Source organism: Oryzias latipes, chromosome 23 (assembly GCF_053564925.1).
Source record: "Oryzias latipes strain Hd-rR chromosome 23, Olatipes_Hd-rR_3.1".
NCBI classification, from domain to species: domain Eukaryota; kingdom Metazoa; phylum Chordata; class Actinopteri; order Beloniformes; family Adrianichthyidae; genus Oryzias; species Oryzias latipes.
Genome location: NC_136259.1, coordinates 18055723 through 18078010, shown reverse-complemented (window position 1 = coordinate 18078010; position 22288 = coordinate 18055723). Strand labels below are relative to the sequence as shown.

Below are 22288 nucleotides of genomic sequence, written 5' to 3'. Positions count from 1 at the left end.
ACATTAAGATATAAAAATATATCTTGTTCCCACAGATTAATATCTTGTTCCCACAGGTTATTATGTCGTTCGCACGAAATACTATTCCGTTCCCACAAGATACTATTCCGTTCCCACAAGATACTATTGCGTTCCCTCAAAATACTATTCCGTTCCCTCAAAATGATTAACTCGTGCGAACGCAATAATTATGTCGTTCGAACGCAATAATTAATCCGTTCGAACGCAATAATTATTCACGTCATGAGTCATGCGGATATGCTCTCTGTACGCCGGCAAAAGCCGCTTTCAGCGGTAACTTCCGTGTCTCTGAGACCCACATTCGTTCAAAAAAGGGACATGAAAAACAAAAATGATCACTTTATTACTGTCTCAATGAATATAAGAAAAATATCAAAAGATTTATGATAACTACTAGGCTGCTTTGTCATACGATAGCTCATGCTAGGCTACTTGTACTAGCGCCGCCGCAGAGCTCTCTGATGTATGCCGGCATTTGGGCAACTGGCTGGTCGGTCGACAGACAGCTGATATTGTAGTTTAGGGTCGAATAGGAATAATAATATTCAGGACTTGTATTTAATTAACTTTAGCAGTCAGCCGCTTTACATTCGAAGGCTATTAGGCTACATGCTAACTGACTAGCCGATCATATCCTGTTATTGATTTACGTCATAGATTTACAGCAGATAACTTCACATTTCTGTATGTGTGTGTCTCATAACATTGCATTGAAGACACGGAGGATGTTTAGAGAACAGATTTATTTATTTTAAAAAGCACAAAAGCATCCATCGGTGTGATGATTCACGTTGATCATGCACACGATGATGATGATCATCCTCTGGTACCCGTCCATCTTACTGCAAAAGCCGCTTCCTGCCGCTACTTCCGTGTCTGTGTGAACATTCAATAGGGTTAAAAATAAAAGCAAGAACGGTCGATCTATTATTGTCTCGATGAAAATTACTTACCGCACTTAGCTTTTAGGTCCTAGCATAACACACATAGAATAACCCGTCATGCATCACGAATACCCAGCATACACTTCGACCAGCCAATTATTGGTCTTGTTGTTACACTTCAGTTGAAAGGACACGGTGATTGGTCAGATGCATTTTGGGATATGTGTGGTGCATGGGATACGTAGCATTTAGCATATTACCCTTTTTCACCTCACATCCCACTTTGCCCACAATTTTCCTTTTGAACGATGGACAGGGATAATCTAATTAAGGTGTATTTCCAAATGGGAATGCATTATAAAGGCATTTTGCAGAGCCTGGCAATACAAGGAATCATCATTTCGGAGAGACATTTATACCGTCTTTTGAGAGGAATGGGATTAGAAAGGCGGAGTTATGACTTGGATGAAGCCATCGATTTCATAGCTGAGCAACTCCAAGGCGATGGACAGGATCACGGATACAGGTGGATGTATACGAAGTGTAAACAACGGGGTATCCGAGTCCGAAAAGAAGACGTGAGGATTCTTCTTTATCTTCTTGACCCGGTTGGCTGTCATGTTCGCCAGAGAAGACGGCTCAGAAGAAGACAATATTTTGCTAAAGGTCCAAACTATGTGTGGCACATAGACTCATATGACAAGTTAAAGCCATATGGAATATGCATTAATGGCTGCATTGACGGTTTCTCCCGTAAAATAATCTGGCTGCGGGCTGCCTTCACCAATAGCGATCCCAAAGTCATCGGGGGATACTTCCTGGAGGCAGTGGAGTGCATTGAGGGATGCCCTAGGATCACACGAACAGACTTGGGAACAGAAAATGTTGTGGTGAGAGACATTCAGCAGTATCTCAGAAGAAACAACGAGGGTGATAGAGCAGTAGAGAGAAGTCACATCACAGGGGCGAGTACAGCCAACCAGAGGATTGAAAGTTGGTGGGGATTGATGAGAAAAGAAGGAATCGAACAGTGGATCGCGATGCTGTCCGAGCTGAAGGATGAGGGCTCCTTCTCTGGAGACTTGTTGGATAAGGCTTTGTCTCAGTTTTGCTTCATGCCAGTCATTCAGGTAAACAAAAAGAAAGAAAAGAAAAATGAATTTTAATGATTTTCTAATAAATTTGTGACTGTTTTCTCAAACACATCACAACAATATAATTTGATGTAATTTTCCTATCTCTTTTATTTTCATCTGCACTCTTTTATCTAAGATAAATTTGAAACCAAAGATGATCATTGGTTATAATATGTACCCCATGTTCCTAAATTTTGTATTCATTTTTTACAACAGGAGGTGCTAAATGACATCAAGAATGTCTGGAATGCACACCGCATAAGGCCCTCTAAGAACCAGCATGTGCCCTGTGGGATACCAAATATCATGTACATGGCTCCACACCTCTGGGACGCAGAAGACTTCCTTGTTCCACTGAACGACGATCTGACCATCTGCAAAAGCAGCTGCACGTTTTTAAGTCCCGTCCCATGTGAAATGGATTTGTTTGAACTTTTTACAATAACAATGCAAGAGTCACACTTAGAGTTCCCATCCACCATGTCTCAGTCGCTTGATTTATATCTTAATCTGAGGGAAAATATTCGTTCAGAGTTGGCTGAGGGTGTTTAAGGACTGGATAACATACTAAGATTTTGTATTGAAACATGTTTTGTTCTTTTGCTTACAACTAAAATTAAAACAAATCAGCATCACATTGAAGACTGGCAATGGTGTTTAATTGTAGAAAATATATCTGTAGTTGTTCTTTTTAATGCATAAGTTTTGTGTTTGGTAACTACAACAGACTTTTAGGGCCACTCAAAAAAAGTTATATTACGAGATCTAAAAACATGCTTTATAGATTAATTGGTTACTCTAAATGGTCCCTAGGTCTGAATGGGAGGGTATTTATTAGAATGATTGTGGCCCTGCGACAGTGACAACACGTCCATGATGTCTGCTGCCCTCACTCACGAGTGGCCAGGATAGAATCTGGTAGCCCCACAACCCTGAAAGGGACATAATAGGTTTAGAAGATGAATGAATAAACATTACAAGATTTAAAGGTTTCCATTTCCTACTGTTTCTTCATAAATTTACAAGATTAGAGTTGAAGTGACCATTAAGTGCAGCAAGTGAATGCCACGCAGCAGCAAAGCAGACAGACTAAACTCAAAGGATTCAAAGGGGTTTATTGTCATATGCAAAGTAAGGAAACGGTTTTCCCTGTACAATGAGATGCTTACTTTGCCGTCTGCTCTAAATGCCTAAAGGGTAAAGGTTGTAAAAACAGCTGAGATCATCGGTGTCCCTCTCATTGGCCTACATTTATCATTCTCGTCTCACCTGCAAAGCCATCAGGACTGCAGGTAATCCATCACATCCATCCCAGAACCACTTCAGCCTGCTGCCATCAGGAGACTGCCAAGTCTCCAGGCCAGAACCAGCAGACTCAAGGACAGTTTCCTCCATCAGGCAATAAGGAAACTCGACTCTCTCCCTGCCATACCCCCTCTTCCCCCTCCACTCCATGTTGCAAACTTGTGCTGAGAATTGTCGCTTCACAATCTCCTTGCTCTTTTTCACAATTTAGATTGCTGTTATTTTTATTATTTTATATGCTGCTTGCACTATGGGTCAAGAAGAAAGTAATTTCACATGTGCTGTTTGTCATGTGTATGCAGAATACTTGACAATAAAGCTGACTGACTTTTTGTTAAATAAAAAACTAAAGATGGAGTAGGATGTATACAGGATATCTGAAACATTCATACAAAACACGGTTCTGCACTTCAACTCCTGTACCTTCATCCCGAGGGAAGGAGAGTGAACAGACCACGGGTGGGTGGCACTAAAAATCCTTTGTAGGTAACTGTGTAAATGTAATTTCTGCAAAAACAATTGCAGCTACATTTAATTAATCAAAATTGTGTGTTTCAAATACCAAAACTTAAGTGTTTACTCAATATTAAAATGTGTTATAAAAAAATAAATTAAAAAAAATAATCATACCTTTGTGCAAACCATAGCATAAGTGTTTATTGTCTTTTTGTTTGCAAAATACAAAAAAAACAAGAACAACACTTATTGAGATTGTAAATAATCAAAGAAATTTGCAAAATAATGTTTAAAAGAATTGCCTACATTCAAAAGGTAAACATAAGTGCTCATCAAAATAATAAAATAATTAAAATTATTACAATTTCTGAATTAATAACAAATTTTCCTTTACACATTCGTGCAAACCACAATTAGGTTTTGGCTTTTCTGGGGAAAAAATACAGCCACCTTAAACAATCCTTAGAAGAGCTGTAAGAAAAAAACTGTACTTCAAACATTAACTGAATTGTCTGCTTTCCAAAAGGCAAACAAAAACAATATCAAACTTTAAACACTAATATAACAGCTGGATGTTCTTAGAATTTGTTTCTGCTTAAATAACATCCATTACCCACATGGCACTGGTAAGTATGCTGTTGAATTCGCTGCGGAAATCAGGATAGCTGTGGTAACCCATCGGTAGTTTTAAAATACATCCACATGTGTGAGACTGTGGCCTCCGGAGGAACTCAGAGGTTTCTACAAACTGAACAGTTATTGAGTTGTCCAAAACATCTGATCCAGTGCAGAAACGTAAAAAGAGAGGAAGAATGTTGGAATCGGTTTCCCCTATGAACCTTTTCAGATAACGAGCAATCACTGATTGGTCTGCTGTCATTTCCTCTGGAAAGTTTAGGTGGTCCTTGACTTTTTTTGCTGTCGGTTTTTTTTGTGTAATGAAGTCTTCCAGATCGTGTCGTGGAAGTGAACTACTAATGGAGTGCAAAATTGGTTGCCAACACTTGATGACATAATTTGGGGCCTGAATGATTAGTTTGTGCCCCATTTGTGTTAAAATGGGAAGGAGTGTGTCTTTGGTAGGCAGTTGCCTACAGTCAAGCGTTCCAAGAAAATCAAGCAATTCATCACTTTCCACCGAGTCAAAGTCCTCCAAAGCCTTTACAATGAGATCTTTTTCCTCTTGTGATACATACATCAAAAGGGATTCTTTTAAACTACTGGCTACTGACCCATAGAGCACTTCTTCCAGAAAGGGGACAGCAAGTTTCACTGGGAAGTAAGAAACTTGTTTCCAGCCCACCACAAACACCCGAGCCACAGCCTGCCATTCTTCCAACTGAAAGTCATGCCTGATAAATGGGACTTTCACTTGAACTCCTAATGTGCAACAGTCATAGAATTCTGTCCAAAATTCAGTCAGGCTGTCTCGAAAAACACCTGCCCCTTCTCCTTGTTCAAGCTCCCCATTTGGTAAACGCATTTTGATGGTAATCTCTGATGTCAAAACCTTTGGGTCCTTAAAGGCACACATTAAATCTGTAAGACAATGACCTCTTCTCACAATCACTGTCACAGGAGAAAACTGCTGTTCAGGCATTGCCTCTGCGTCTGTGCTAGTCTGTTCTGCAATGTTTGGAGCAGATGCTGAATGTTCCACTGTTAGAAAATCTTCAGTGCCTTCGGAAACGATAGCCTGATTGTTTGGCTCATCTACTCTCAGTTCCACCGTCTCACGAGCATGCAAGATAACAACTGTGTCTGATTCTTCATCTTCACTTACAGTAAAATGTCCATCCCATACAAGTGTGTCATCTAACTCCAAATCTTCACTTGTGGATATTCCACCAACTGCATGTTGATTTGATGTTGCCAAATTCTCAACAATCTGACTTTGGTCGTTTTCAGTGAGATCTATCATGGAAGACTGGCTTTTTGGGTCATTATCTTCTTCTACTGCCTGGTTCCATTCCATTTTCTTTTTGGTGCAGAGATAAAGTCTCAGTAGTTTGACTTTGCAAAGACTATACAACTGCTCAATTGTATCAGAAACACAAATGTTCATCTGGGAGCTCTCAATATGAGTGGAATAATTTGAAAGACGCATGTTTTTTTTTGAAAAGCCTTCAGGAAAAAACAGACTTTCAGCCAGTACTTTGACATCTGCCACAGTTTTTTCTTTTTCAATTGACAGATGCCTTGTGCCACCACCATTAACTGACTTCACCTGTTTGTATCTTTCTGCAATCTCATCAAAGTCCATCCAGCCAATCTCGATTCGTCTCATTTGTCTCTTGGCATTTACATTTCCTTTGAGTGTAGAAAAACGCTTTTTTAAAGGCATCTCTTCAGTTCCACTGACTCTTTGCCGCAGTCTTGAAAGGATGGACTCCTTCCTGGATGACCCACTCTCTGACAAAGCTGTTCGTCTGCAGAAAGCAACAGTGGAGACTCTATCTCCAACTTTGGGGATATATTTTGCCAAGTCAGTATCTGACATCAGTGGAATAACAGCTGCGTCAATCTAAGGATTAAAAAAAAAAATGTACAACTTAAACACAAACAGGTCAATAATACACAATAAAATGTCATGCAAACATAAAATAACACATTTGGTGAAATCTGATCTAAACTTGTTAATATGAGTCCTTTTCCTAATCTCTAATTTATCTAAAGTGTGTGATGGTTTTTAAATTAGAGTAGAGCATTAGTAATTTCCAAAATTTTCCCCATTTCTCTATGTTATTATATTACCCAGCATTCCTTTGCTCATGTGACTTGAGCGAAGAGTGATGTCATTCCAACTTATAAGCTCCGTAGCTCAGAAGTCGAGTAAGCCCTGGCTGCGGCCTGGGGAAAGCTCAACATCGCGGAATGCTGGAACAATGCAGAATGCCAACCCCGCCCACATCACCACGAGGAACGCCGACCTCGCCCACACTGAGCCCCTGCATGTGAGTCTCCATCAGCGCAGTTGTGGTCTTCTTCGTTTCCATGTGCAGCGATCTTTTCAAAATGGAGGAACGCAGCAACGTAAAAACAAAAAATTAATGAAAAGAAAAGTTTTATTGTTATTATTGCTCGCTTTTCCAAAACAATTTCGTATTTTTAAATGTAATGTGCGTTTTTTCTGTCGTTTCAAGGAAGATATTCCCTGCCTGATGGTCTGAACGTAATAAAAGGGAACAGAAGGAAATTCTGAAAGAGCTCCAAAATGGTTCCCTCATGAGTTACAAGAGTCATGGAACTGAGGGAAACTTTTTTTTTTTTTAATTTTTTTATTAGAACCGACTGTGAAGCATTTTGCACTTAAATCAAGGATGTTTGTAAATTAAAGATATTCCCGAGCAGCAATAGAGACAACCGTTGCTGGAGAGCCAACAGAGACTGTGCACTCCTTGAGTTGTGTGTGAACTGAGCTGAAATACACAACAATTACAAAAAAAAAAAAATCCTAAAGGCGGTTAATTGCTTTTATGTACATGCGATCAAACACAAACACCAATGGAAATTCACATTGGTCGCACGCAACACATGCAGCCAAGATGCACATTGCTCCATTGCCTGCATGCATTTTAAGTGCATTCAAGGATAAAAGTCGGACACACATACTTCCTCAGGCTCCGTGAGGCCAAGCAAAAAAGTAGCGCGTTTGAGTCTTAATTTTATTAACTCCCTAACATAGCACATGGAAACTTTTAAAATGCGAAGAAAAAGACGGGCTTAACGTGGGCGGGGTTAGCATTCCGCAGTGATCGAGCATTCCACGACGTTAAGCATTCACCAGGCCGCAACCAGGGGTAGTTGCAGAAATCAGAGAGTCACATGGTTTATCTGGGTTATTGAGACTGGTGTGCATCACATCAATGGTTATTGCATTGAGTTATATTGTGATGGTATATGTTAGTTTAAGCTTTTGCAAAATATTCTGGAAAGTCACAACCATGATGGTTAGCTCATACTTACAAAACTTAGAATTATTTTTGGTTTGGAGTGCAATCTAAATGCGATTTGATAAAGCCTCCTAATTTATGAAATGTGTTGGTGTAACTCATTTAAATGATTGTTTGGGTTATTATGTTTACATGACTGAGTTGAATTGAGTTGTTGTTATATATTTTTGTTATAGCAAATCATCACAATTAAATTTTCAGATATCCAGCTAATTTGTCCTTTTGTTTTTTTATTAAATTGATTCCCGGCTCAAAAAAAGGCTACAGTGTTGGTGGGAAAAAACCTATAGTACTTGGAAAATGATTTCCTTCTAACACATTTTGTGCCATATTTAAAGCAGTGTACCGGTAGGTCAATATAAGAGCTTGATTTCACAAATACATAAAATAGTAACTTACGTTTTCATCTTCAAGTTTCTTAATCAGTTCCTCAGCTATGTTGCGCTCCATCAGGAATTCCCGCAGCTGTGTCTCCATTTTGGGTTGATTTCTACAAAGAACATTCAAATGAATAGCAGGCTTGAAACATAGCACATGAACGTACCTCTCCAAATATTACTTTTGTATGCATTTAGCTTTTTTTCATAGTGTATTGCCTGAAATAACATTTCAGACTTTGATGAAAAGTCAATGTGCCAGACTCAAGGTCTAACACTGTAGCTTTCAACCTTATGTGCCACAAACTGGCATAATATTAGTCTTTGAAGTGTGATCAAATCAACCTATATATATATATTTTTTTTGTTGAAAAAAGCACTTGTCATACCATGCGCAACTAGAAACGCTAAAACATTCATACAAAAAAACAACACAATATTACAATAAGAACCCAATCCACCGTTCACCTTTCCCACTCCCCTCCGTTAACAAATACGACACATGGCCCCACACACAATGAATACTTATAAAAGTAGCTTTTAAAAGAGATTTATAAGATAATTTGATGAATAAATACTAATCAAGTTCAATAATAAAATGTAAATACTGGTAATTATTTTTAATGCTTCTTTAAAGTGTCAAAGCTCAATTCGAGGTTCAGTTTTACAGTATTCATTTTTGTATTAACATTCCAGTGTAGCTGTTCTTGTCTCGTTCAAATTTTCTCTCTGAGGTTAAGGTTGAACCAAAAGAAGCCACTTGAGGGAAGGTGGGCCAGCAAGCATGTATTATATGTTTGGGTAAAAATGTTAATTCTTTAATATTTTAACATTTGGAAATATGTAATTCTTCCGGAGTTTTAAGAAGAAAAAAGAAACGTTCAAATTATAATGAAAACACAGAAACAATCTCAAAATAGGTAACATTAAAATAAAAAGTTCCTGTAAATACATGGCACATGAAATAAGCCAGTAAGCTAGGTCTATTGGAAGAGCAGCGTTTGATGCTACAGCATCAATGCTGAGATGTGATGCTGATGTGTAGGCGACAAGGAATTGGAGAGGAAGGACTGAGAAATCACAGGAGCGCATCTGAGGACAGAAGAGGATTATGTGAAACACAATTTATAAGACATAATGGTCGAAGAATCAAATTAAATGAAATAGTATAAATTTAAAAATAACATGGAGATGCAAGTGCTATGTTGACAAGACTGTATAATATTCAATGAAGTTTCTCTAATTTGCAAATTATATTAGTCATTCATATGTAATTTCAATGATGCCGTCATTACAGTAATTGCAATAAGGAATGCAATAACAGTAAAATATAGCATGTGTGAATTTTATGATGACATTATTACATAACGATGTACACGATTTTTTTTTTTTTTTTTTAACTTGTTCTGTCCAACAGCTGAGCAAACAGATTAGAGCTGAAGGCTTTTTGTGTTGGACAGGTTTTACTATCACAAAAAGAGGTTATATAGCTTCAAGAAACTAGAGTGTAGATTTGTATAAACCCCTTTTTGTCATATTATTTTTTATTTATTTGTTACATTTAGTGTGTGTGGGGAGGGAGAGGGGAAGAATGTGAGGGGAGGGTGGAAGAGAGTAAAAGGAAGAAAGGTGAAAAGGTGGGGGATACAAGCACTGATTTGACTAAGTTATTAATTTAAGCTGTAACAATTATACCAGATCTGCTGGAAAGACGAATGTTACATCAAAGGTGAAAATCTGACACTAAGATGAGCGAGAAAAAAAAACTGTCCATCAATACACTGTAGGTAAGGAGGAGGGATGAAGCAGACAGGGAGCAGTGTGGAGTGTGCACGTGCACGTGGGGGTGGAGATACATGCATGCTGCCGACGTGAACCGTGTGTTCATAAAGGGAGCCAGATCCTACCCAGCCAGACCAGCCAGACCAGGAGAGGGGAGGAGAGCCCCCCAGGCCAGAAGCCCCCCCAGCATCCGGACCCAGGCAGCCCGGGAGGGGAGGAGGAGGGGACCGCCCACCCCACCAGCCAGGCACAGAGAGGGCCCCCCTACAGGGGCCCCCCCAATGCCCAGAGGCACAAGCGAACCCAGTGTCCGGCCCCCAGGCCACAAGACAGGAGCGCTTAGCCGTACCAGGCGGCAGCCATGGGGGCCACCGGGCGCCGGACACCGAGACAAAGGCCAGGGACGAAGCCAGGGCCCCCGGAACCCAAGAGCCGGCCACCACCCGACCGGCGCCCCGTCCCCGCAAGCCAGCCCAGGCCCGCGACCTTAGCAACCCAGGGATCGCCACGCACCCACAGCCACAGCCACCCCCCTAAAACCCTACGCACTACCACCCCCCCCCCCCCCCCCCGCCATAATATCTGACCCCCCCTCCCCAACCCTCTCAGTGCCCTCCCCTCTCTGTGATGGGGAGGGAAAGCCCCAGAGGGTCCCAGCGAGCCAGCCCCCAGGTCGGTCCTACCCATGCACTCACACACACATACAATCATCTGGTTACCCTCCCTACCCCCGCCGCCAAGCAGCAACCCCCCCCCCCCCCCCCCCCCCAGCCGGCCGACCCCCAGCGCCGCATGCCCGACCCCTCCCGCAGCCGACAGGACACCCATAAGCCCGGCCGCCCCGAGAGGACCAGGCGGGTGAAGACCGGCCGCCCCCCCCGACCCCACCCATGTATGGAGGTGTGGGAGTGCTGTGTGTGTGCTGCAGGTAAAATAGGAGGTCACCAGTGTGGGGGGATCCACCGCTGCCAAGCCGCAAAGCCCCCCACTCCGGAGTCCCTCTGTGATGTACACGATTTTGATTGACTGTTACAACAAGCCAAGGTGGGATAACATAAGAAAAGCACTTAAAGCTATTAGCATAACACCTAGTCTGGGGGAATGTAAGGTAGGCGTTGTTACAAAACTTTTCCATAACAACATGGATCACTTAACATGACCAGAATACAGACGTTAAAGCTTAAGTTAAAGCTTCGAGCACTCGCGCTAGCTAATTGACGTTAAGCTAACGATGCTAGCATTAGTTCTGCAACAGCAACGATATGATTGACTGTTAAATCATATTTACTTGATATATCTCTGTCTTTGTTGAGTCTTTCCTCCTCTTCTTTTATTTTTTTCCGTCTCCCGGGTAACAGGTACTTCCTGAGGAAGTTTTGGAATACTGTATCACTTAAAATGTGAATGAATCTCAAATTGTTGCCTATACACCATACATTTAGCCTATTCAGTCAATGAGCGAAGGATGCCATTACTTACTGTAGAGCTTTGCTTTCACATGTACCTCTCCACGTTGCGGGTCCACATTGCGTGCGCAAGAACGGAGGCCATTTCCCAAAATGCATCTGACCAATCACCGTGTCCCTGTAACCAAGGTGTAACAACAAGACCAATGATTGACCGCAAAGCATTCTGGGAAACGTGACGTACTGCTATTGTTGTTATGCTACGAGCTAAAGGTAAGTGCTTTAGGCGAAGCAGCCAGCTTAATATGATATTTTCCAGATTTTCATCGAGACAATAACAGATCGACCATTCTTGCTCTTATTTTAACCCCTGTTGAATGCTCACAGAGACACGGATGTAGCGGCAGGAAGCGGCTTTTGCAGCAAGATGACGGAGGGCGTACCAGATGATCATCATGATCATGTGAATGAACGTGAATCCGATGGATGCTTTTGTGCTTTTTAAAATAAATAAATCTGTTCTCTAAACATCCTCCGTGTCTTCAATGCAATGTTATGAGACACACACATACAGAAATGTGAAGTTATCTGCTGTAAATCTATGACGTAAATCAATAACAGGATATGATCGGCTAGTCAGTTAGCATGTAGCCTAATAGCCTTCGAATGTAAAGCGGCTGACTGCTAAAGTTAATTAAATACAAGTCCTGAATATTATTATTCCTATTCGACCCTAAACTACAATATCAGCTGTCTGTCGACCGACCAGCCAGTTGCCCAAATGCCGGCATACATCAGAGAGCTCTGCGGCGGCGCTAGTACAAGTAGCCTAGCATGAGCTATCGTATGACAAAGCAGCCTAGTAGTTATCATAAATCTTTTGATATTTTTCTTATATTCATTGAGACAGTAATAAAGTGATCATTTTTGTTTTTCATGTCCCTTTTTTGAACGAATGTGGGTCTCAGAGACACGGAAGTTACCGCTGAAAGCGGCTTTTGCCGGCGTACAGAGAGCATATCCGCATGACTCATGACGTGAATAATTATTGCGTTCGAACGGATTAATTATTGCGTTCGAACGACATAATTATTGCGTTCGCACGAGTTAATCATTTTGAGGGAACGGAATAGTATTTTGAGGGAACGCAATAGTATCTTGTGGGAACGGAATAGTATCTTGTGGGAACGGAATAGTGTTTCGTGCGAACGACATAATAACCTGTGGGAACAAGATATTAATCTGTGGGAACAAGATATATTTTTATATCTTAATGTCAGGACACGGGCTCCGTACATATGAGTACCCTAAGGTGTAATTATGACTCACTTAGGGTACAAATGGGGAATTTGTACCCTAAGTGTTCACAAACGTACCCCAACCGTACCCTTTTTTCTGACAGTGTACGTACAAAACGTGTGGCCAAGTTAAACCAGGTTGAACTTTGACCAGTCAGGGACTCGTAACAAACGGCGTTCTTTAATTCACTGAAGGGCAAATCGTTCCCGACTGGAATTCTACGACACCAAGTCTTTAATATATCGGAATAGAGCTGTGAGTAAAGCCAACTGAAATGTTTTTCTTCATTGTTTCTTGATTATTTACACATTTAAAAAGGGATTTTTCTGAACATTTAAGTTTTTTTTTTGTTGTTTTGTAATGAACAAATCATATATCAAACCAAAAAAACCGTGACCCAAAAATTGAGGTTTAAACTGAGCTGTGGGGAAATCATTGCATCCTTAGTATATTTAATCCCAAAGGAGGGGACTTCATCACAGACAATTATGCTAATAAAGAAAATCAATTTGTTTCATGCTTCATTCTATTTGGTAAAGAAGTTCGTATAATAAATTCAAACTATTTAATATCTCAGTTTTTCTGGTGATTAAGGGAGCCTGTGTCATCATTTGGCCCTGTTGAGCTTCCCACATATTAGTAGTCAGATGTAGCTTTCACCTATTTCTTCAGATTTTTCACATCTTCACTTGCCTGACATTTTCTTAAGCTCTCACCCTGCAGCTTACTGCCTGTCCACATTTGAGGAATAACTTTCAAAATAGGTGCAAAGCTTGGCTTCTGCTCCTGACAGCAGGCTTATGTTGCTAAATAAAAGATGACTTTGTGTGTTTAACCACTGAGATTGTCAGTGAAAGTCAAATGAACAAATAATAACTTATCCTGTCTGTCCCTCTTCATCCCTGCTGTCTCCACATTCTTGATTTTTTTTGGACAATAAATATGTCATGACATTGTTGAATGAAAGTTTGGAATTTTCTGAATTTTTGGATTATATATCAACACAATCATGTTTCTGTTGTCTTAATGTGAAAAAAATGTTTTGTGTGCAGTGGTGTGAGGTGGCAAAATTGGATTTTTGAATTGAGTGCAGTTATATACACATATTAATCCTTTCCTTTATTGATTTTTTTTAATTAAATTTCCGTCATTAATATCAGATGTTTATTATATTTTTAGAGAATTAATTTGCACCGTATTTTTGTTTCTGCCAGGGGTTGTTAGTAGAGCTCCACAAATAAATCTAATCTGTTTATCACTAATTGGCAAGCACCTAAACAGCTGCAGAAGAATACACATGTGGATGCATGACAGGCATTCCTCCTGCTTGTTTAAGTTCAGTTAAATACATCATAAAGATTCCAAAGCAAGTGCATAATAGAAAGACAATATTTGCTAGTCATTATCTAAACCAACCTGGTTTTCATTACCATCTGGCACTACAGGATCTAGCAGTTCTGAACATACATGCTTGGCTTCCCACTAATCGAATGTGGGACCTGGTTAAAGTGTTTTTAAGTGGAAAATGCTCTGTGTCAGCACAGCAGCTTGTAAAACGTCCACTGAATTTCTGTATCAGCAGCTTGCAGGCACTTTTAGAGGGAGCGTAAGGGCAGTCCTTGAATTGTATTGCACAGTATTTGTGCTGCATACTTCACGAGCAACAATGTGATAGTTATTTGCCTAGAGGCAGCATGAATCTTTTCACTCTTGTTGATGTCACACGTGGACTCATTTAGGCATGTGTATTTACCCTTTACATATCTGGAAAGCATTAGTCACTAACTGTTGTTGGTGTTAAAACCCAGTTTGGTGAGAAAAGGTTGTTTTTCATGAAATAAGTATAAGTAATTATCTCAATCACCTGCTGCACACACTTTCATCTATATGGTTATTGCCCTGCCATCTCACAGTTGTACCCCTCTTCTCTTTTTGCCACAAAAACTCTTAAAAATAGTGGCTTATTTGACACCAATTTCAGCTCCTCCATTCAACACAGAATTCAGTTTGACTGCAGTTTCTCCCCTTCTTCAGAATTGTTGACGGTTGTTAATATCTTCAACGCCCTTTCGCGTACGTGTGTGTCCATGCTTATGTGCTGGAATGATATTGTCAATGAGCCGCGAGCATGTGTCTCTCAGTTATTTATAAAGTGTTTTGTGCTCAAGGGTATGCAGTGCTCCTTCCCTATCCTGTTACCTTCATGTCCCAGTGGTGACAGAACACTCCTGTTGCTTTCCAGGGAACTTCTACATCACACGATTGGATTATAAATGTCTCAAGAGGTCTATTTGTGCTTTTTTTTTTTTTTTTGCCTTAATATTTATTTGAGAATATCAAAGCTTTGCATGATTTACAGTCTATTACGTTGCAACATAACATTAAATTGTGAGGTATAGACATCATGGAAGATTAGATTGAGGCATGTAGTAAATATATCCAAGGTTAGAATGGGTGTCCAGGAAAATGATGCACCTCGGTGTGATGTCCTTGAAAGTCACGGATACATTTTTGTCTGTAAATTGTGTGCGGCAGCTAGACAAAGTTTCTGGGGCTGAGAGTGTTACTTTAATTTGATCAAATCTTCCCTACAGGTATGCTGTGTTCTGTTGTGTTGCCATGGTGACAGTGCATACAATAAAAAGCACTCTCCTTTGAAGCCATAAGCTGTTTGTCTTCTGTCACTGCACCACAAGGAGAATAGCACAGATGAACTCACAGTTCCACCTGCACCAAATGCATGTGGTTTCTGTCTGCGCTCCAAAACTGCCTTTCAAATTATGTTATTACAGCACAAGAGACCATCCAGTTATGGGTTTTATAAACGGTTAAGCCATGTTGGCATGCCAGTTAACGTACTAGAAAATAGGTCACTATATTGAGATATTCACCAATCACATCACTGTGGATTACCAGATGCATCCACTGCCCATCCGAACATTAGATATTGAAAGTTAGTAGGAGGATTTGCTAACAATGAAAATGTTTCTCTTGATGTGTCTGCTGCACAGACAGTCTAAAGTAATGTAGGGGTGCGTGCTTGCTAAGACTACTCTGCACCAGAAAGCTGCCTTGGATTTTGGACTTTCCGTAGGCAAAAAAATGTGTGACTTTTGAGAGCTGAAATTCACAAGCAAGCTGCTTCACTCATTTGCTGAAAGTTGGTCTTGTGAATGTGAAAAATTGCACAGATCAGATCAAATATTTCACACAGAGAGCTCAAATTTGTCCTGGAGAATATCTCATACCAGCTTTTAATCACACATACTCCAAATTGGATTTTTTTTTTCTTCTTTTACCTCCAGCAAGGCTTTTGTACGCTGCAGCACATTTTGCTAACATGAACCTTACTCCTATACTTTTTTATTTGCATTTGAAATATTTATACTGTGTGCCACTGCTACTGTCACTTCCATACAAATGGGGGAGGGTGAGTCAACTGGCTGTTTAGGGAGCAGTTAAGCTGATGGATGTTAAGCTCTCGCTCACAACTGAGATGAAACGAGTTGAAGTGGTTAGCAGCAGTTTGTCTGCATGTTTCTGTGTACATGCTCGGCTGATTAAGGATACATAAGCATGCTCATTTTTAATATCAGGGTGATACTCTCTGTTACAATGGCATTAAAAGAAATTGAATGAAACCCAGATGGCCAATCCATGCCTAAACACAGTCCTTCTGGTGGAGAATTTTATCAGTAGTGACTCATCAATCACTGTCAATTGTTAATCAGGGGGGACCTTGCCTCTGTCACATTGAGCCAGGCTGATGAAATTATATATCATCTTGCTGTGCAATCAGAGGGAAGACGTCAAAGTCCCCTCTTACTCAAATATTTGATTTTTTTAGGGTCAAAGAAAAGGTTTGTTGCTTGTAGAAGAGAAAAAAAAGTAGATTTTATGGTAAACCGTCTTGTTTTTTCCCATTACTGCTTTCCTTTTTTATACTACCTTTGATTGCATTGATCGTTATCATCTTAATAGTAAGAAAACAGGAAGAAAAAGATGAATCAAGCAAATTCATGTGCAAAACAAACTTTTTTTTAACTCTTTGGGTCAACTATTGCATATTGAACAAAAATCCATTGTCCTACTGTTGGAGTTTTTCAAAATATTTTGTTAATACTCAGACAAACATTTAAGGTTTTATTTGGCCAGCATAAACTGACAGGCACACTGGAATTCGTGTGCAGAGATCTGGAGTTACAGTCAATGTATAGACTAAATGTAGAAAAGAAATTAAAGATACTAAATAAAAACCAAAAATGTAAAAACAAATATATATATATATATGTACGTATGTTTACGTGTAAACACTTACATGTGCACTTAAAGAGTAGCTATACCTGAATTAAAAATTCCTGTTCTTGTGTAGATTTTTTTTAGTGTTGCATTTTAAAAGGAAATATAATGCTCTTTAATTGCCATCTAATCTTAAACATACATGTCTTCACACCAGCGTTAAGTTGTTCAATTTTTGCAAGAGATCCAAGTTTCAAATTACATGACAAAACAGATCAACACACTCTGTACTGTTGCCGATCTCATTGCCTTCTTACCTTATCAAAGTCAGATTATTTATGCCATCAGAGGCACTGAATGTCCTCACAGAAGGAATGCACACAATCAAAATGAGGTGGGAAAAGGCTGCAAAGTCCTACTCAAAAATGTGCTGAGTTTGACATTTAAACCATACTTGATGCGCCTTTTTAAAACAGCAAAGCATTTGACTGAAAAATAATTATTGAAAGTCTTGATTAATTGGTTGAGTAAAAACCATAGAACTGATTACCTGCTTTGCATTTGCATTACCTTAAAGATGGAGGATTGGCACCAACAATGCTAAATTCTTTCACTTTTGCCTGAAACTGTGCTTTTTTTTTATGGTATAAATATGGGACATACTGTATTGTGCAAGTTTACATAATAAGTTGTGACATTATAGAATGACTAATGCGCTGAAAATAACATGAGCTTTGACATGAAATAAGTAAAGCAATGACTGGAACCGGGGTGGTACTTCTAAATCACTTTCTTGTATCCATGAGTAGTTTTCACAGACCAGAAACATTTGAAAACAACAGCAAACCAGAGACGTGCTGTGCTAATGCAAAGTTTGTTGTTCCTTTTGACGTAGGTATTAATAACTAAGGAGCAAATAAAAAAAATAATTAGTTTACTTTTATTTTAAAGACCGAGTCCGATTAACAATTCTGTTTTTGGTGTTTTTAAAACATTCTTGTGGCATTCTTCTCATAATCGAGGACATATTTAAAGAAAGTTCAGCTTAGAATTGCATTTCTGAGTATTTCTATATTTAAATTGTCATGAATCAGGAGCAGAAGAAAAAATTCCGTTCGACAAAGATCGCATTTATTACGTAGAAAAAATAAACTCCCTGCTCCGATGCATTGTGATACATCCTCTTGCAGACAAATAGATCCATGTCCATCTTTGTTTTCCTCGTCCGAGCTGGCATCTGGCTCAAAACAGTCCAGCTGGAGAGCTCAAATATTCCTCGCCATTTTTGTTGCACCGATAATGTTAGCATGGGGTTTTGAGGGGCTGTAAGCTTGGGGGAGTGAGTGTAAACAGAAGGATGATGGGAAATGAGCACTGGCTTACTCCCTGCCAACAGTATCTCCCACAACTCGGTGACTTTTAAAGAACTTCTGCTGCTCTGTAGAAACTATGTTCTAGAAGAAAACAACACAAATTTCTTGATTTTGGATAAAGATGGTATAATCATAATTAAAGGACCACTGGGAACGCGGAAAATAAATCAAAAATGATCAGAGTGGGACTTGTTAACTTACTTGCCATGATTACGCTTTTTTGTGAATGCTGACTGAGTATATTTACTCTAATTTTTGGAAATGCTTCTTCATCCTTCTCCGCAGCCACAGACACATTTTGGTGCAGAAAATCTGTGGTTTTGGAACTAACACAATCTTCTGTAGATGTCTTAAATTTGACAGAAATTGTATAAAACTTAGAGCTAAAAGTGGAAAAATGTTTCCTTTCATTTATTGTCACTGTGCTTTTCTATTGCTATTCTGTGGGCACACTCACTCTCAGTTACTCCTATTCTTCCCAAACGAAGCCATGGTTTTTGCACTGTTATGGTATTGCTGCCTGGACGAGATTGAATTTTCTGGTACAGGTTCATGCCCACATGCCCAAGGCCAAAGGCTTTGGTGTGTAATCACAAAAAGTCTGTTAGAAATCCTTTTACTTTCACACCTTAAGGATCATCGGTGCTCGGCTTCCTCACCAATGGCATTACCTCTGCTTTTGTGCTCCTGCAGAAATCAACCGCCAGTCACTTAGAAGTGAGGGTCTTTCTTCCACTTTCGGCTTCTCCCATCAGGGGTCGCCACAGCGAACGAGTCGCATGGTAAATTTGGCAATGTCTTACGCCGGATGCCCTTCCTGACACAACCTTCTCAAACCGGGCTTGGAACTGGCAGAGGTAGAGAAGGGAACAGGGAGCAGCCCGGAGTCGAACCCGGGTTTCACGGACGGAAGGCGCCGCAAACCAGCACGAGCTAAACTGGCTCCCTGGCTCCCAGTCACTTCTAAGTCACTTAGAAGTGAGGGTGCTTCAATTAAAAAAATGGAGCACATTAGTGGTAGGGAAAGGAGCATGAAACCAACAAGCGTGGAGCTTTGACTCTGGGGTGTGAAGGGCAGCACAATCTGTCGTTTTGGTTGCCCCCCTCAGAGCAGCTGTGAGTCAGTCACCCTCTGACTCTTGCCTGCCTGCCGGCGCACACGCGTACACACGCTCTTTCTCACAGTCCATCAGGTGTGTGACTAAGCATGCCATTGTCAGTGTGACTGAGGATGAGCCTCACTAGTTTACTAGTACCCCCACCCCCACTTGTACACCAACATGTATGCATTCACTAAAGCACACCCACACAAAGCCATCCCTGTTTCCCATCTGTCATCCTCCACTCAGTGGATGGCAGAGCTGCATTGCCCATGCAAAGTGCCAGTCATTGATTCTTACAGTAAGGTGGGATGGACACTGAAGTGTTGGATGTCAGATGACATCAGCAAACTGCGTGGTTTGTGTGTGGGGAGTGCTAGTTATTTGGGGACAGTACTGTCTTCCTATTGGTCAACTGTCTAAAAATCAGTATAAGTGCTGTGGTGGAGGAAGGATGTGTACACGCTGAGAGAAGTTTACAGTCAGATGTATTTGCTAAAATGCCCAAATTTTTTGGAACTTCAGATCTCCCACATGCAAAACTGCTCATTTTTGAAAAATCCACTCTGATGAAAATTGTGTTTTTGGTGTTTAACATGTTTTTTTTTTTCTCTGATGATGGAGAAAATGTATAAAGAATAAAGCTCAAATGTCATGGTGCCTCTGGCAGCTCTCCTCCTCCTTCTCTCTCTGCTCTGTTCCTGACGTGACCAGCTGTCACCACTCACCTCATCAGCCTGCAGCCCTCTTAAGGAGTTTCAGTTCCAGTATTCATCGGCAGTTTGTTGTTCCTCTACGGTGCATAGTCTGGTCACCTCATGCATCTTGTTCATTCATTCATTCACCTGGTTACCGTCACCATTCCATGCTCCTCGTCTTCGCCTCGGATCCAGTTCAAGCCAAGCTCTCCTGATCTGCTACTGCCGAACCCTCCAGCCACGCCTCGCCTCCTAGCCAAGATTCCGGATCTTCATCATACTATTTACCATCTGAACTCTGCTTTCAAGTTTGCCACTGAACTCTCTGGCTGTAAATTAAATCATCTTACTTACTTTACGTTCTCCTGGGTTTTCTTCCGGGTTCCAGTATCTGGGTCTGCCAAGTCAAGTGATGTCATGACATCAAAATTGCATTTCTACGTATGTTTTTTTTTAATTTTGTGAATCAGGAGCAGACAAATGTCATCTGATCTGATAAGAACTGCATTGTGACAACTTTTATAAATTATATTTAAAAAAATGTTTATTATATATAAATTATAAAATGAAAATAAAACACAATGGGGTGGGATTATAAAGGATTGCTTTTGCCCTCTACTTCTCAAGCAATAAATCAATCTTTACTTAACTTTAGTTTATAATCATTATATTCAGTTAATCTACTGTGACCTAAGTGTGTTTTGTATGTATTACAGCAAAAATATCTATGACTATAAGAAGTTGTATTTTCTAACATTTTTTTGATTTGTCTGTTTTTTTGCTCAATGCATCTTTTTATTTCTGAAATTAGATAGAACTGTGTGATTTTCGTGGACACAGTGATTAAAATAATCTTGAATTTATGGTACAAGCAAAAGAGGAAAATCTGGCATCGATGTGCCTCAGGATGCCCTTTATTTGGGAAAGCACGTTAGCCACAAGAAAAACCTCAAATATATGTAATATACATACAATAGTTTTCTGTAGGTACACCTCAAGTTTGAAGACTGCAATTTGCTTATAAGCAGTGCATATTGTTGAGACTGGGGCAAATAGACATTGCACATTTTTGTAACAATTGAGTGTATGGCCGCCATCTTTACAAATGTCCCTCATTTTGGATTTTTCTTGTGGCTAACATGCTTTTCTAGAAGAGAGGATTGTGAGGTACATCCATGCCAAATATCAACCTAACCGAATTCGCTATTTTTTATTGAATTGTCTACAATTAATGCTTGAAATAAATCAATAAATGAAATCAAATCAATGCAAAAAAGAGGGTATCTGAGGCATAGAAAATACAGTAAATGGTAAAATGGCATATACTTGTATTGAGCTTTTCTCAGCTGGCAACAAGCTCCCTGCTCCAAGCCCTCAACAATGGGGAGGGGAATGGGGGCGGGGTTGCACCATTTCACAGTTGCCCACCAACTCAGAGGAATTGTTGCTGCTCTCTGAAACTATGTCCCTGAAAACGACTTTATTTTTTTTATATTGGCTAAAATAAAAAAATAAAATAAAAAATAATCATAATTAAAAGAGCACTGGACACGCTTTTAAAATAGCTCAAAAGATCACTCAAGATTTTTTGTATTTGGTCCCCAAAATAATGTAAAAAAAAAATGTTTCCTTCACAAAACAGACCACCTCCCTTCACTTAATGCCATTCTTCCTTACCACTTGTGGATTTAAAATAGAAAACATTATAAGAATATACCTTTAACAATGATGGTAATGACAGAAAGGTTAAACTCAAACGCGTTACTTCAATCACCTTATCTATAACCATAAAACAAACAGAAAGTGTGTTGGAAAAGACAACAGTTAAACATTAAGATTTTATAAAAGGATAAAATGTAAAGCTGAAGAGGGTGTCAGTATATGGAAAATGTTACCATCCTGGTCTGGGAGATGACTTCAACAACAAAACTGTGATGAATGATTCATTGGCTTTCCACTGAGACAACCCCTGTGATAAGGTGTTTAAAGTGACCAATAGCTGCCCTGTGTGGTGTAAAGTTGGTTGAGCCCTATACAAGTAAATATAAAATTAATAAAACATTATGTTTTGTTAGTCATTTCTTTATTTTATATTAATAAACAAGATCAGATAAACATTTGGTAAATTTTTGACTTTTTTTCTTCCTCTTGCCTCATTCGTAAATGTGTCTGTAGAGAAATTATGCATCATTTAAGCTTCCACTTTTCCAGGTTTCTTTTTTTAAACTCATCTACGTGAGCATCATATTCCATGTTTTT

General features: G+C 39.8%; 1 protein-coding gene across 1 annotated transcript; it reads left to right on the top strand.

Annotated features, from left to right (window-relative positions):
* Window positions 1-1068: 1068 nt before the first annotated feature.
* On the top strand, window positions 1069-3816 carry LOC144989325 (uncharacterized). The gene is made up of 2 exons (XM_078941545.1): window positions 1069-2035; window positions 2258-3816. Exons 1-2 carry the CDS (start codon window positions 1214-1216, stop codon window positions 2591-2593), a joined length of 1158 nt encoding a protein of 385 aa, XP_078797671.1. The 5' UTR covers window positions 1069-1213; the 3' UTR covers window positions 2594-3816.
* The last annotated feature ends 18472 nt before the right edge of the window (window positions 3817-22288 follow it).